General features: G+C 40.1%; 1 protein-coding gene across 2 annotated transcripts in view; it reads right to left on the bottom strand.

The window, feature by feature from the left end:
- Positions 1-17,753, bottom strand: part of LOC108437402 (tetratricopeptide repeat protein 28-like) — a 156,922-nt gene that overhangs the window by 25,820 nt on the left and 113,349 nt on the right. For both annotated transcript variants that reach the window (XM_017714482.2, XM_017714483.2), the window contains exons 6-10: positions 11,262-12,058; positions 10,524-11,068; positions 7,733-8,256; positions 3,308-3,417; positions 279-408 (exon numbers count right to left, since the gene is read on the bottom strand). In XM_017714482.2, coding sequence (XP_017569971.1) covers positions 279-408; positions 3,308-3,417; positions 7,733-8,256; positions 10,524-11,068; positions 11,262-12,058 — 2,106 coding nt within the window. The remainder of the gene's footprint in view (positions 1-278; positions 409-3,307; positions 3,418-7,732; positions 8,257-10,523; positions 11,069-11,261; positions 12,059-17,753) is intronic.

The raw sequence follows: 17,753 nt of genomic DNA, 5'->3' as shown, positions 1-17,753 counted from the left end.
GCCAAGCACACATGGTGTGTACTGAATCACAACTCTGCCTTAGGGAAGTTTATTTTCCAACTCCATTATAAATACTTTAAAGTCACTGGCATTGACAAGGGACACAAAGGAAAAAGAAATCGAACGAAGACATAGGAAGTGAGTCAGACAAAGATGGGTTAGAGCCTGTAGTTGCAAGAAAAGGTATGCATTTGGGATGGTAAACAAGCGATAAGACTGAAGAGAGAGAGAGGCAGAAGAGCTGGAAGAGAAGGAAGATGAGGGAAACAAAATCTCACCTAGACTCACGAGGACCCTCTGCAAAGCCTGATATGAAGACGTTTGCAGGTCGAAGAGCGAAAGCTTGTAGTCAAAGCTGTGCTGTGCATCGTGCCTTAATGTTTCAAACAGCACAGATGCACGGTAGAGCTGTAAACAGACGCACACACATATACCTTGTGTTAGCAGCTTATTAAGTGTACCTACCTTGTACCTACAGTTATTGCCCATTTTATCACAAATACCTGACATATAGATGCACATTGTAGGATTACAATTACTAATGGGCACTGACCACCCTACTCATCAATGAAAAGCTGACAAGATTTTTATTTGTTTATTTATTACTTATTAAGAATTATTTGGGTGGTGGGCCATTCATAGCACAGCACTGACACTGACATGGTAGTGGCATGTGTGTGCTGCAGTGGTACAACTATATTAGGTACAGCAGCAATGCAGGGGTTTTACATCACTTTAATGTCACTGCTGGGTTAGGAACAGCACACCAACCATAAATATCGAGCTGAATATGGTCCTGTGGGCAGAAACTAACCAATGATGAAGGTTTAAGAGTGGCTAAAACAAACTGTGCATAAAGAAAAGTGCTAAAGCAATGGTGCCCAACTTTATCCATAATGGGCTGGTTTGGCTGCTGGATTCTATTCTAACCAAGCAGGAGCACAGCTCTGAGACCAACTGATTAAACAAGCAGAATCAGGTGTGCTCCAGCATTTTTAGAATAAGAATCTTCACCTCACTGGTCCTTTGTGGATAACACTGGGCGCCCCACTCTAACTGTGCACTTAGACAACATACTAACAATGTGAGTGTGTGATAAAAGTGGCTACTAAATGTGAATAGACATACACACTATTTCATTAGGTGGACCTAGAAATAATTCATCTCTCACTGGGGGACAGACATGTTTGTGGTGCTAGTTTTCACCCCTGGGGGGCAGAAGCATTCTACAGCGCAAAACTTTAGTGATGTTTATGACTCAAATGATGTATGATATCTGTATTCTTGCCCTTTCAAAGTGGAAGTCCTACTTTCAGCAAACCCTACTGATTAAAAAATATTCAGACAGCTTCAAAATCACAAAACACATCCACAGACACCATTCATGACTTATTGACTGGCATAATGAGTGTGTGTAATATCACGCAAATCTTTACTAGTCTTTTGTTTTAGAAAAGGCGCGCGAGAGAGAGAGAGAGCAAGAGAGAGAGAGAGAGACAGAGAGAGAGACAGAGAGACAGAGACAGAGAGAGAAACAGAGAGAGAGACAGAGAGAGAGAGACAGAGAGAGAGATAGAGAGAAAGAGAGAGACAGATAGAGACAGAGAGAGAAACACGGAGAGAGAGAGAGAGACAGAGAGAGAGATAGAGAGAAAGAGAGAGAGAGAGAGAGAGACAGAGAGAGAGAGAGACAGAGAGAGAGAGACACAGAGACAGAGAGAGAGAGAGAGACAGAGAGAGAAACAGAGAGAGAGATAGAGAGAGACAGAGAGAGAGACACAGAGACAGAGAGAGAGAGAGAGACAGAGAGAGAGACACAGAGACAGAGAGAGAGAGAGAGAGAGAGAGAGAGAGAGAGAGAGAGAGAGAGAGAGAAAGAGAGAGGTACAGGATACTGCAATAAATGAGCATAGTAGGTGAGAAAAGCTGAATCACTATTCTGTATCGATTTATTTTGGCTAGCTGATTGTATGGCTGTCCATTACCAGATTCAGTCTCCTAAGGATGTCATTACAGGTCAGTAGTGCACTCTGAGTGACCTATTCTGATTGGCCATCAGTGTGTGTGTGTGTGTGTGTGTGTGTGTGTGTGAGAAGATTTGAGAGAGCGTGTGCTAGTGAGAGAAAGTTATAGGAAGTGTCAGGTCAATTACAGTCAAGGTAGCTTACTTCTGACAAGACAAGTGTTATCTGATGTCTGAAAAGTACAGTTCGGAGGGAGCAAGCGGCGATAATAATTTGAAGGGCCCTTTTTCTACATTTTCTTGTACTGTTCTCTCCAAAGCTCACTATTAATGTCTGAATGGTGTTGTATTAACAAAAAAAAAAAACGATTTGTTTTTACAAGACCAATTTCCAACTTCCCTTTCTCTCTTAGAATTAACGCTTAAAAAGCAACTGTCTCACTGAAAATCCATTGAAAAAAGGATATGGGCGATGACCCCCCAAACTTGTGTAAATCTGCTGCCAGAGAAATTCTGGCACATTCATGTCTGAAGAATCGGCACATTCTGTGTACTATCATGTTTTCTATAACTGCTAGAAAGATGCACAAAGTTTCCCTAATTCCCTAATTCCCTAATAGCCCCCCCCCCATTAGCATTAATGAGAGTAATGCTAAATCGCTACTGATGTATGACATATTCCTATTCATGTGTTTTCTTCTTCAGGCCTGAAGTTTGTGGCACAAACTAAAGAATAAACCATGCCTTTTTAGCTGTGTTAGATTACATCCTTTATACATCAAATCAATGCAGCATCAGCCTCAAGATGTCACGTTATTAAAGAACAACCACAGATTAAATTGCAGACATAGCTGATCCTGCACCTGCCTTCAAGACAGACAGATTTTTGTAATGTGCCTTTAAGTGTATGTAAATGACCTCTGTTGTGACTGGCTGCCCTGTATTAAAGGTTGTTTAAAAAGCAGCCCAAGCTGAAACATATGGAACAAACGGTGACATCAGAATGTTTCAGTCACTCCTCCTCTGGAAAGATACACGCCACAATCAAATAGTTCATATTAAAATGTATCACACCATAACCATGAAGAATCCAAATCAAGCTATTTTTGCAGCTTAGTTTCCTTATATGACTGTACGGATTTGACCATAAATAGTGCTGTGAACAGAGTACGTAAAACTCTTCGGTGGAAAAGCAAGACAAGGGCCTTTTGAATGTTAAATGTTTAATCCGGTATCAATTACATTTAAAGACATCAAGTATAATATTAGTTTGTTGGACATGTGCTTTTGCATGTATGCATAAATGCACATTTACACACACAAACACACACACATAATAAATACCTGCTGCTGAGCTTCTTCCAGGTTGCCACTCGCCCACAGAGAGAGACCCAGACGATGGCGGATTTTAGCCTCATCCTCACGCCTCCCCAGCTGCTCTGCCAACCTCAATCCTGATACACACACAGCAAGAGCAAGAGCAAGAAAAAGAGAGAGAGAGAGAGAGAGAGAGAGAGAGAGAGAGAGAGAGAGAGAGAGAGAGAGAGAGATGAACTTAATGAACTGGAAGCTGGCAGCATAAAGTAAACAGGGTTTTTAAAACAAAAGAATATATGGAACTGTTCTATGGAGAAAAAAAATCTGTGGACATGAAAAATGTAATAGTAAACTTCATAATATGACACTTATTTACACTTTTTAACATTGAACATATCATGACAAAAAGACAGAAACGGTCTCAAATTACTTTTAGGCTTAATTTAAGTTAAATTAATGAAGTAAATGGCAAAGATTAGGCTTAAGGTAACAGCTTAAACAGCTTTAATATGTGTGCCCTCACAATCAATATATAGGACAAATACAGCAGTGACCAATCAGGCACTGTTCATTAAAAACTAATTCATCTCACTCTGGCAACAGTTGATACAAATATCTGTTTGTATTTTCATGTAATCCAGCGTATGTGTGTCGATCATCCATTCATCTCACAGAAATCCCTATTCTTATCCTCATGCACTCTTCTTTTCTTCGCCTTTCTACTTGCTTTCTTTCTCTCTGTCGCTCTCTGTGTGTCTGGCCTGCAGGCACTGTCACGTACAAGAGGATGACACCCGTGCCAAGATACACCCAGAGGACATACGTGTATGCACAAACACAAGCACAAACACACACACACACACACACTCCACATATTTACATATTTTCCCCTAAGGAGAGGCTAAAGAACACTTAAAAAGCTTAGTGACAGCTGGTGAAGATAAGCTGTGTGGCCCTTGTGGTTCAATTCCCTCACACACACGGAAACACCGCTTACAGTGCTTATCCACACATAACACAATTCACATATGTAGCACATGTTAGGTAATCATGGGCAGAAGAATTAGGGCCCTGACACATCAAGTCAGCAGTCGGACTAGCTTCTGGCTGTCGGTGAGCATCGGCCAAGTTTATTGTTTTGGCCAAGTGTTCTGTTTTGGCCAATATTGCCGTCGGTGGTCAGCTATAAGAAAGCTCCGTATCAGCGATCGAGGAGAGAAACAAAACAGAGCAAGGCAAGAAACAGCACACTCATGTGACTACACCGAATAAAAGCCTCAACTTCAATGCCAGTGCATGTAGCAAGGTTTTAACAGTAGGGATCTACAACCCAATTTTTAAAAAGTTGGGACGATGAACTAAATGTAAATAAAATGTTAAATTTGATGCCATACCACAAAAGTTGAGACGGGGAAAAAATGGAAAAAAACACCTGGTGGTTAACTGGCAACATGTCAGTAACATTTCTGGGTATAAAAAGTCTTTCAGAAGTAAAGGTGGGGAGGGGTTCACTACTCTGTGAAAGACTGCACATGCAAATAGTGCCGCAATCCAAGAATAATGTATCTCAACATAAAAAAGCAGAGCATTCAGGCATTTCATCATCTATGGTACATATTATCGTTAAAAGATTAAGAGAATCCAAAGAAATGTCTGTATGTAAGGGACAAAGCCAATCCTCAATCTTGGCTGGTCATGATCTCCAAGCCCTCAGACAGCCCTACATTAAAAACAGATTAGATTCTTTAGTGGAAATCACTGCGTGGGCTCAGGAACACCTCCAAAAAGCTGTGTTCACAGACAGTGGTCATCACTGCATTCACAGACGCAAGATTAAATTCTACCATGCAAAGAAGAAACCACATATAAACAGGATCCAGAAATGCCGCTATCTTCTCTGGCCCGAGATCATTTAAGACTGAGGCAAAGTGGGAAAGCGTCCTGTGGTCCAACAAATCAGAATTCGAAATTTAATGGAAATCATGGAGCTCTAGGCTAAAGAGGAGGGAAACTACTCAGCTTGTTATCAGCTCATGGTTCAAAAGCCAGCATCAGTGATAGTATGGAGGTGTATTAGTGCATGTGGCATGGGTGACTTGCACATCTGTGAAAAGCACCATTAATGCTGACCAATATATAGAGGTTTTGACGCAACACATGCTGTCATCCAGATGACGTCTATTTCAGGGAAGGTCTTGCTTGTTTCAGCAAGACGATATCAAACCAGATTCTGCACGTATTACAGCAGCATGGTTCCAAAGTAAAAGAGTAAGAGAGTGCTAAATTGACCTGCCTGCAGTCCAGACCTGTCATCCACTGAAAACATTCAGTATAATGTGAGACGCAAAAATACGACAAAGAAGACCCTGAACTGTTGAGTAGCTGAAATTCAGTATCAAGCGGCAATGAAAAACAGTTCACTTCCAGAACTACAGCAGTTGGTCTCGTCAGTTCTCAAACACTTAGAGTGTTGTTAAAAGAAGAGGTGATGCAGCACAGTGGTAATCATGCTCCTGTCCCAACTTTTTGTGGAATGTGTTGCTGGCATTTGATTCAAAATGGACATTTCTTCAAAGAACAATATAATCCCTCAACATCTCAACATCTTATAAATAGTATTTTGACTATTTTCTATTAAATATAGAGTTTAAATGACATGTACATCAGTGCATTCTGTTTATATTCACATTTTGCACAGCATCCCAACTTTTTTGGAAATTGTGCTCTGCCAATGTCTGATTTTTTAAAAGAACAGTATAGATAAATGTGTAATATACTAACATGCACTTTTAAGCAGCTTTCCACACGTCACTTTTTTAATGTTAAACTACGTTTAGCTTACACACTGTAAGAAATTCAAACAATATAAAATGTATTTTTGTATATTGTGGTTTTGCAGACTACTGCCAGTTCCCATTATAGATTCAGCTGTAATCTTTGTGGTGTGTTCAAGTGCAAACGTTTCACAGAAGATGAGTGGCGATGTTGAACTAATGGGAGGCAATCATCAGTTTGTCTTAGTTGGTTCTAGTTCTTCCTTTGGGAGTGTCTGGGCCTTTGAACATGCACAGACGTGCAAGTATGGGTTAATAAATTCACTAATGACAAACAAATCCACTTCTCCTTGAAATGTCTACACATCGTCAACATACACGCACACAATGCTGTGCCAAAGACATGAGAAGAGCCCGCTTCCAATTAATTTCTTACACAGTAATGCCCAGAAAAACAAACAACATTGCGTGACCAGCATGACTGGTAAGAGGGAAGAATGAAAGGAAGGAAGAAAGAAGTAAGAAAGAAATGGGGTTGAGAGAAAAGGGGAGGGAGAGGGAGAGAGAGAGAGAGAGACGCTAGGGTAAACAACAGACTGCTTTTGACTGGGTAGGCTGGTCAGATATAATTGGCTGTCAGTAAAAGCAAAAGTAGGGATACTTTTTGGCTGCAGCACAAAGAATGTACCTGTTATTTTTCACACTGTGTGTGTGTGTGTGTGTGTGTGTGTGTGTGTGTGTGTGTTTTGTTTGCTTTGTTGTTTCAAGCTGTTCTTAGTTTTGAATGATTTGTTCTTAGTTTTGCATTATTTTGAATTAGATTTGAATTATTTAAGTAAAATTCCAGAGTCACATCCTTTATAATAATGAATAGGACATTAACACAATTGGAAATGGACTTAATCATTAAAAAGAGGGCAAAGACAAGCTTAAACGCATGTGTTGTTTGTGTGCTTTCCTGAATTACCACGCTCCTTAGAGCAGAAACCGGTGAGGATAGTTCATACTCCTGATGGGAATACGTGTCACATGAGGAATGGATCTGTCTAGCATGTGCTGAGCACTTCTCCAAGACGAGGTCCAGAGATAAATTAATTCAGTGCATTCATTATAAATACTGGGCACACCTGGTGAGCAAGTGTTTGTGCCACCATTGTGATTCTGCTGAAACTGTGGCGGCCAAAAGACCTATTTTCATATTTTACTCTCTAAAGAATTCTGTTACTCTTGCATTTAGCTTCTATTCATAAAATTAGGATCACATGATCTTGGATGAATTTAACTTCATTCATAAATTAGATCTCATTTCTTGTCATTCTTTGAACAATCTTGCATAAGTCTGTTATTCTATTATTCTACTATTAATATAAGGTTATATGCTGTGTGATCCTGACTATCACAAATGTGCATGTTTTCAAAACCAAATATCTCAACATACCAATAAAAGAACTATGTACTGCTCATTTTCCATTGACAATCATTATATCATGATTTTGATCATATCAGTTATGAAGTTCACGAGAGAGCTAAAAGAAACTACAGTAAAAAGAAACCAATGTGCTCTCCACATTTCAAATTAAATGCATAAGCAACAGACTTAAAACAGTTCATTTACTATTTGTATGTGAATTATTAGGGCTATATGTAAAGGAATCAGTATGTTTCATAATAGACTCACCTTCTTGCAGATACATAACGGCCTGTGAGTAATTCTGTAGTGCATGGTGTGTCCTTCCTAGGCTTCCATAAGCCATCGTCTTGGCTACCAAATCATTTGTTTGTGCCGCCACACTCAGATGCTGCTCCTGGAACACCACTGCCCTCTCATGGTTACCTAGTGACTCGTATGTCAGCCCCAGGTTGCCATATGCACGTGCCTGACGTGAAGAGCTACCAATCTTCTCAGCAATGTCCAGGTCACGCTGGTGGTACTGCAGCGCCTGGTCTGGGTCGCCTATTGCTTGGTAGACGACACCCAGGCCGGAGTTGGCATCCGCTTCCAGGGGTCTGTCAGAAGTGTCCCGGGCAATAGCCAATTGCCGCTCCAGACAGGATAGGGCCTGCTCATGGTTGCCTAGCTGGTTATGCAGAGCACCCAGCTCACCATACGCTGCTGCTTTACCTCCGCACCCACCAAGCTCATGAGCAGCAACCAAGCACTTCTCCAGACACACTAGAGCTTGCTGCAGGTTACCCATTGCTCTGAGGACAGAATCAATGAGAGTCAGAAAACCTGGACTTCTAACAACAACTCCGGTTAACCCTAACTTACTTAACCTGTGGAAAGTGATACCTACAGAGTCTGTCTGATATTAAAGATGTGTGCAATATGCAACTGGTGCTCTGATCAATCACTGTGTGTTGTGATCCTGACCAATCACACGTTTTCACCATGCATGTGACTGAATGATTTCTGGGAACAAAGAAAAAAAAACATATTTCTACTATTTTTAAATTATTATTAGTTAAAACATCTTTAACTCCTTGGAACCACCGAAAATGCATTTTGTCATATTCTTTACTTCATAACTGACCAATTTTTCCACAAATATAAACTATAAACTGGATCTCAGATGGTGTCTCTTCAGTGATATGCACTCTAAAAAAATCATTTTTATACAAAAATTCTAATTATTATTGTTATTTTGAGGGAAGCTTTTACACAAAAAAAAACAAACACCAAGACTTCACATTTATTTTATGCAGTTACCCAATAATTTGCCTTAGGATTTGGGCATGTGAATTCAGATGGAAAAACCTAAATGGAATCGTCATGGAATCATGGAATCAATGTCATGCTTATTGTATTTAAATTGTATCAGAACTATTAGTGAGCTGTTTTAAATTGTATCAAACTGTATTAATACTCTTATTTCTTTGTTAAGTTTATGGTAGAAGACCTAGCTGTAATAATTTACCACTGAACATTAAGGATTCACTACTGTATTTTCAGTATATTGGAAAGTAAACAGCAATCACACAGACATATAATTACACTATAGTAGTTTGTCTTATAGTAGCCTTAACATAATACTGAACTACTGTCTTAAATCCCGAAGTGCACCCTTACCTTGCTATAGAGATGGTTAGCTCTGTTTGGGAATTGTCTAGTTGAGTAAATTATTTACTTGTTTTCAAATTTCACAATACTCACATATTATTCCGCCCTAACTGAAACAGGAGCAGTACTTAAGTCTGCCGATAATAACTCCATTGACTGGAAACTGCAATGAAACGGTATCACACCAATGGGTAATGCAGCCACCCCTTTAAAACTCATTCACACCGAAATAACATTAGGGGCATGTTGTTTCAAAAGGATAATCAACTATGCAATTAGAGTTTAATTAACTCTCAGTGTTAATGACTCTCAGCTCAGCACTGAGGTGGGTGGGGATCTGTTTTCAGCATGGCAGGAAGACATACCAGACTGTTTCAATATTGTTCACTGCTCCTCTCAAGCACGACTAATGAAATTCCACTGAGCGGAGCACCAGCCGTACAGAATGAAGGAACAAGGAAAAAACCTTCAGAGGTGTGATTTTGTCTGCCTGCTAGGCATTTTTGTTTCCTCACATTTTTAGTCTACACTGTGTCTCTAACTCGCAGGGTGGGGAAAGAAAGAGCGCAGAAAAAGGTCAATTCAAATTAACCTGGTTTCCATTCGGGTTAAGACATTCACTCACTAAAGCCTCTTTGCATACAGAGAGAACTGCAGAAAAATATGGTGCATGCATCATGGCTCAGCAACCATACAAAATCCTGCCTATGCTCAAGGTGACTTTATGCAAGGTGGCCCCAAAATGCAAGCACCAGCAAAACGAACAATGGTGGATTTCCGAGAAGAAAGAGGGAGCAGTGTGAAAGAGGATAATCATGACTCTTAACAATAAGTTGTCTGATAAGCATTAACCTGGCAGTGAAGCAATTACCTTTCAGTGTAACAATCTCAGAATACTGATTTTTAGCCCTTTATGTTCAAAATATTTGATTAATCTGCAGCAATACTAATACAGGCATCTTATTATTAGAACCCTATTTGCAAATGAGAGGCCATATAATGAAAATTACATATTGATAAAACACAAAATAGCCATTTTCAAAGTTGTAAAAAGTGTGTGTGTGTGTGTGTGTGTGTGTGTGTGTGTGTGTGTGTGTGTGTGTGTGTGCATCGCTAAACAGTAACTTAAACTTTCTTCACTCAACAAGTAACTGCCACATTTTTCTTCAAAATTATCATAGTTTCTGAAACATTTGTTTCTCTGTGTCTCTTGATAATATAGTTATTAGTTAGTTCTATAGTTAGTTAGTTAGTTCTATATAACAAACAATTGTGGATTTAAAAGAAAAATGTTTGTTAATGAATCAATTCCATCAAAGCAGTTAAATTTTTGCTTTTTACCTAACTACTTATGCTAGTATTTTCTCTTAAGTTCACATTAAACAGGCCATATAAAGCATCGTCTCACCTGTGTCCGTTCCCAAGACCACGGTACGCTTTCTCCTGATCCTGCAATCGGTTGAGGCTCTGTGCCACAGCCAGGTATCTCTCATAGTACTTCACAGCTTCTTCATAGTCGCCTAGCACATGATAACAATCACCCAGATTACCAAAAGCTCGTCCACGGTCCAGCACCACTTCATTGCCACTCAGCTGCTGCAGCATGGCCAGCTGCTGCTCCAGATATCCAATGGCCTCCTCCATGGCCCCCACATTCATCTTGGTGATGCCCATATTGCCATAAACCTGTGCCTCAATGCCAGGATCCCTCATTTGCCTGCTGAGTTCCAGCTGTGCCTCATAGCATTTGAAAGCAGCAGGATACTGTCCCAGTGCCATGTAGACAGCAGCCAAATGCCCGTGGGCCTTGCTTTCCCCAGGTGCATCAGTCAGCTCCTGGCAAACCTCAAGCTCTTTGGCATGGAAAGATAATGCTTCTTCATACTTCTGCATTAACCGGTAAGCAGCACCAAGGGCAGCATAAGCACACGCTTCCATTTTCCTGTCTTTCACCTAAAAAAAAACAACAACACAGAAACACACAGAAGGCGTGAAGTTAAAAGTATACAACTTACCATGACTATCTTTGGCTAGTCCCATATCTCTTTCCCAGAATGTGCTGATATTTGCGAATATATGCTGAATATGCTGGAAAAAAGTCACGGATCAAAATCTGAAGCAATTCCTTGTTCCCTCAAATTCTCACCTGTTTGGCAAGAGACAGCTGTTGTTCGAAAAACTGCACTGCTCCCGTCACGTCCTTTTTACAGATATAGATGTCCCCCAAGTTACCGAGGGCACGGAACCTAGCCTGGGAGTTCTCCAGTGACTGTGCCAGAGACAGCAGGTACTTCTGGCACTCCTCTGCCTTGTTAAAGTCTCCCAAGGCCTTATAAGCTAGTCCCAGATTGCAGTATGCCTTGGCCTGGCTCAACTTGTCATGAAGATCCTTGGCAAGGGCTAGATCTTGCTCATAGTATTTCACAGCATCCTGGTAGTTACCAAGGCTGTAGTGCGCATATCCTAAATTGTGACAGACTTTGCCCTCGCTCTCCATATCCTGCAAGTCAGGGGACAATCGAAGGTATTGTTCATAGTAGGGTACAGACTGAGCAAACTCGCCTCTGGAACAGTGGAAATTCCCTAGGTTGCCCAATGCCCGAGCTTCACTCTGGATGTCCCGCAGCTCACGGGCAATGTTGAGATGGTTCTGGTAGTGCTGCATGGCACGGTCATGAGCACCCAGGGCCTGGTATGCTACAGCCAGGTTCCCATGCGTGGATGCCTGTGAGGCCCGGTCATTGACTTCCATGGAAATCTGGAGCTCCTGCCGGTGGTAGCGGACAGCCTGGTCAAAAATTCCCAGGGCGTTATAGGCGTTGCCCATGTTGCCATATGCCCGACCCTGGGCAGCATAGTCTTTAAGTTCCTGCACAATGCTAAGGTGGGTTTTGTGGAGCTTCAGTGCAGTTTCAAAGTCACCCTTCATTTGGTGGATGATACCTACAGGACAGGACAGTGAGATTATTATAACAAATATTGTTAAAAATTCCAACTGGTCTGGACACTACTGATAATTTTTTCTTGCACTACAACAGTATGTTAACATCAGTACTACATGCCATATAATACCTATAACATAATACACATCATAAAATCCATGTAGCCCAATAAAACCACTTATAAGCCCTAACAGTTTGGGTTTTATGCAAAGCATTACAGACACCAAATGTCTGTTTCTCTGAGATCTAGAATCCTAGAGTGTTTATGAAATTAATCTGTTCTTAAGTCTGTTAAAAATATATTCCGACAAGACTGACAACTCAAACGATACTACAAAGTGTACAATATTTTAAGAAAGAGTGCTTACCCAGAGAAGAAATATGGCCTCATATGTGATATGTAATACAATAATTCTAAATTATTGACATGTCTGTTCTTAGTGCTTTTTTTTTTTCATTTATTTGCAATTTGACAGAATTTGTTTGATGCTTTCAAAAATCAACCTCTTCTTTTGTTTCACATATAGGGCTTTAGGTTCATCCCAGCACTCTTCTTCATAAAAAAATAATTGCACTCGTAAAATCAAAAGTATGCTGGCTGCCTCACAGGGTAGTACAAGTCAGGGAATGGTTTGAGGCTGCCAGAATGACAGCAGGAAGGAAGCTGCAAGGGTAGTGATTATTTTCTGCGAAGATCACTGCAACAAGGGATTATGTCTACACAGATGCACAATAATTCTTGAAGGCCAATGGAACTCATAAAACCACATTGGTTTTCTATCAAAAGTGTGTATGATATAACCACGTTAGTTCATATATGATTATACGTCTTGTTAGAGCTAGTGCAAAAAGGGTCATGTTTACAAATTAGATATTCACAAAGCAGAATAATTATAAACATCAATAAAAGGGACATGCAATTGTAATTGAGCTATGAAATTGTTCCCTACATTTAAAGGCATTTGCTCTTGTACAACACAACAGCATGTCAAAGTGGATATCTCTAGTTGGAAAAGGTGGGTATACAATTTACTAGACAAATCTGGTCGGTCGGTCGGTCTGTCTGTCTGTCTGTCTCTCTCTCATTCTCTCTCTCTCTCTCGCTCTCACACACACACACACACACACACACACTTATGTACATACACAGAGATAATGCCATAAGTGGATTGGCAGTGTACCACATACAGGCCTTAAGGATACAGCCCTTGCTGAAATTCTTGTAATTGGCAGAAGCTCTGCCTCCTTGGCTAGCTCCAATTGTTAGATGCAAACAGGTCAGAATCCCTTACCGATTCCCAATGGGGGCTGCTTTTATTATGTTATGTATAAATAACATATATTCAGTACTGGGAAAGCTGATACAGATGATACAGGAGACAGCAGTAGCCTAGCAGGTTTAGTTCATGACAACTGGCCTTAGAGTTTGTCAGAAGGACTAGGTGAAAAGTACATATAAATAATGCAAATGTAAACATGAAAATCACAGCAGAGCAATTCATGGGACGCACTTAACCGTATACACATATCCACACATGCATGATCCATAACAGTCAATTTAACACTTCCAGCATCAGCCTGTCAGGCACTGCAGAGCTGGGCAGTGGGAAGCTACATATTAACATTCACATGATGAAAAGTTATATGAAACTCGACCATCTACAGTGTTACTATACAGTCCTGCCCATTATTACTTTAAAAGGGTAATCAAAATGGCTCCACACAATAATTACCAAAGCCGTTCTGTGCTAATACTAAGGATCTGACTCACTAACATCAATGCTTCAATCACAATTTTTCAATGTTTCAATACACAACTTTTATAGTAGGACTGTGGAAGAGATTGGCCAAGAAACACCTGTGAGTACAGCAGCAGTGTCGCCAGCCAAAAAATACTCGGCACCATCCCTGAGGTCATATAAACTCAGAAGAGTTACAAGAACAGCGGCTAGCCCTTCAGAAAAAGCCCGGCTGGAACACATTTAGATCTTCTGTGTGTTTTGTTCCACTTCCAGGAATTGCTCAGCTTTCTCCCAGTGCTTGGGTCTCACGTCTTGTACTCGGGTCAGCAAGGAATTCAGACAATAGAGGCCTGAGCGAGGGCGGGGGGTGCGGAGGATTAAAACAAAAGACTATCCCACGCTATTGTAAGAGCTATGTCCATGAGTTTTTATGCTCGCAACTCTGACTCCTGCTGGAACTTAACGGATGGCCTGACTTGTTGTCAGTTTGCATTAGCCAAGTCTTCTGTGAAGGAGATACAGTGATGACAAGCGAGAGAGATGAGGGCGGATGTCTGGGTGAATCAATATAGCCTTTTCACTGCGGTTTTTCCAACTCCAAAGTGAGCATAGCTAAGAGGATTTCATACATGGGCCTTAAGTTAAAGGGCCGGGGTGATACTGCTAGAGCCCGTTTGCCCCTTCTCGCACATCCGCAAAATATCTGTCTGTGTCCAGGGTAATCCCACTGACACACAATGTGAGTTACAGTCAACTTATAATCATGTTTTTCTTTATTAAATTTGTATAACGCTATACCCAGAATTGGTAACTAAGTGATGACAGCAGAAAGCGCTGCTGTGATTCACTGATGTCATCAACTACACTGATGTAATTTTTTACTTAATGACAATTGGTGCTAATGATCCCACTTTTAACGAATCGTGGAAAATACATTCTTTATCGGAACATATGTAATTATATGTAAATAAATAACTTTGCATTGTGCTAGTCTTGCTTTTAAGAAAAGAGATCCTTTAAATTAATTCAAGCATTGAATTATACAGATTAACTTAATACTGAATAATCATCAGTAGCAGCCCTAATTACTGATCACATCATAAGAACAGCAGCTATACATAAAGGTTACCTTTAGGCAACATTATGTTGTGTAAAGGTAACATAAGAACAAGTTGCTAGCCACTCAGCAAAGCACACACTAAAGAAAGGTAAACATATTTGATTATATTTTTGATAGGACTGACATCATGTAAATAGTTTTCCTTTTGATTAATATGTGCAATGTACTTCCATTCACATTTCCATAATATTTCTCTATCTTGACAAATTCTTTGTTATTTATACTAAATTCGAACCGATTCAAGAACAGTGGCCCTCTGTTCAACAACAACAAAAAAATCTTATTTTCCTAAAACATCACCTTCAAGCTTCCAAACATCACACTCTGTATATATTTTTAAATTAAATTAATTGTTCAGAGAGCATTTAAATGTTGTCAATACTGTGTTGTTTAGCAATATAATATAAAAATTATTACCCCATATTTTTTGGCTATTCTGTAAAAATGACTATTTGCAGCATTAAATCAATAAAGAAGGAGATCCTTGGGCATTCCTATGCATCAGCCTATAGAAAACTTGCACCATATACAAATTAGCCATGTTAGGTAACTTTCTATTCAGGGCTGTTTGGGCAGATTCATGTGAATTGGCAATTGAAAAAGTTCCCTTTTAAAACCTAGTAAGCAAAATAAGTCAAATGGTTAACTCTAAGCAAGACCATTGAAGAATGCAACACAATTCCACATCTGACTTGCTGTACTGCCTCTACTAAAACCAAAAGGAGAAAGAGAGAGTACTTGTTCTCCTCTCCTCGCGGAACTATGCGGCCCTAGTGGGGCAAAACCATATCAAAGCCTCTCGCTCTACCCTCTATGGTTTTCAAGGCACAAAAGCTAATGTGACACATTTTCACTCTGCCATGGCCATAAATAGCAGACAGGCAATGAGGAATTTAAGATTGGCTGGGTTTTAAAGGATAACCCTCAAGCCTTCATTCCAGTGCTGGGTGCATGCCTGGTCATGGCTGCAATGAGGAACTGATGCTTTTCAGCACTGCCCTACAGCAGTTGGTGACATGGTGAAAACCAACACTAGACAACAGAGGGCATGAGCTGGAGGTGGAGGAAGAGGCTGACGCCCAGCAAATCATGTCTTATAATGAGGGAGCATGCATAAAAACTACTTATGCAGCAATGGGAGATTTCTTGTGATTGTTCTTTTGCAATAGAAACGTTTTTCAGAGAATACAGAGCAAAAGGGATGCACCAGCAGCAGGCGCTATTACACACACAGGCCTGGGGGCTAGGCCTGACCTCATTGGTATATTCTTATCTTGGCTGATTCCGATTATGAACACCTACAGAACAAAGTTATTTTGATTTTTAAAAATTTTAATACTAATTTATAATACTAATTAGGGTTGCAATGAATATTCAATAAAATTTCACCATGTAAATAAATGATGTGTAATGTGTGTAAAGCCTCACACATCCATGCACCAGCATTTATCAGTGCCTATACATCACATAAAAACAGTGGTTTATGGCTAGCTTTTTAAAATCATCATTCAAATGGTCCCTTTCTATGAAAGCCTGAGGTTTCTCTGGTCACTTTAGTACTTTATTTAGGCTAGAAGGACGATTCCAGTAAACGTCATTTAAAAGGTCTGTCACTATCTCTAATTTTCCACGAGACAGCGCCAATCACGCTTAGTGGGACTTGTGTATCAAATGGCTGGTGCTGTTTGAAAACTTAGAAAGCAGGTATTTAGAAACAGTCCAGAAAACAACTGCCTTGCAAAGATTTTTATGAATAAAATGTAAAGCTAACAAAGCTGAACCTTAATGGAAATTGAGTTTGGCATTTTTAGGAGAAGTTTTATCCATCAGACTCATATTACCATGTACAGATGTGCAGGCATGGATACTCTACACAGAAGAAATGTTTTCAACTCATCTCACATAATTTAAATTGTAACCCAAGTAACAAACTTATTGTTGAGTAATTATGGGGTAAATATAGGGAGTAAACTGAAATGCATTAAATTACTTCATTACAGGAAAAAGTAAACTCATTACTGTAATGCTATATAAACACTGTCATGTTTGCATAGGAGACAAAGGTGTCTTGTAAACTGACGACTACCAGAGACTCAAAACATGAAGCAGGATTAAAACAACTGCACGTTTTGGAACAAAAGGACGGAAACCTGAGAAACCTGTGATTGCAAAGGTAACAGAAGGTGAACAAAGACGACACAGTGAGGCAGAAAGCGGAGAGAAATTGCGTGTTTTAGTGTGTGAGCACACCAAAGGAGGCCATCCAGAGAATCAGACACCTCCTGCAGTCAGCTGCCCATGCTGAGTGAGACAGGAGATAAAAAGCGAAGGCAGGGGAGCGAGGGAAGAATAGAGAGATGGACAAATGGATGGAGGGCTGGAAAAATGCACTCAGAGCAGGAGGTCTGCCAACACAAGCAAACACACACATCCCACGACTCAGTCCCCACTACTCAGAACTAAATCAATTCCCTCAGTCTGATCTGCCCTAAACATAAAAACAATGTAGCAAAAACGATGCATGTTTGCATAGTGAATTACGTCCAATAGTATATCTACAATCAGGGATTTCTCTCAATGAATATTAAAGATATGTTGTTTTCAAAGTTGGTACTGAAAACATCAATGAGTTGCTTTACAAACATCTGCCAAAACATTACAGAACAGTCATGACTAAGGGTGTAAAAATGCATTGTGACATTTTCATGTCACATTGAAAAACTGCGACAATGTGTGCCATGTAGATATGACAGTGTATGTGGAGAATGAACACCGTAATTATGCCATTCTGATGCAACAGCATTGTTTGAACTCCAAAGTTTGCACCAATCAAC

Source organism: Pygocentrus nattereri, chromosome 20, assembly GCF_015220715.1.
Source record: "Pygocentrus nattereri isolate fPygNat1 chromosome 20, fPygNat1.pri, whole genome shotgun sequence".
NCBI lineage: Eukaryota > Metazoa > Chordata > Actinopteri > Characiformes > Serrasalmidae > Pygocentrus > Pygocentrus nattereri.
The sequence above is the reverse complement of the archived record's forward strand: the minus strand, read 5'-3'. Positions and strand labels throughout refer to the sequence as shown.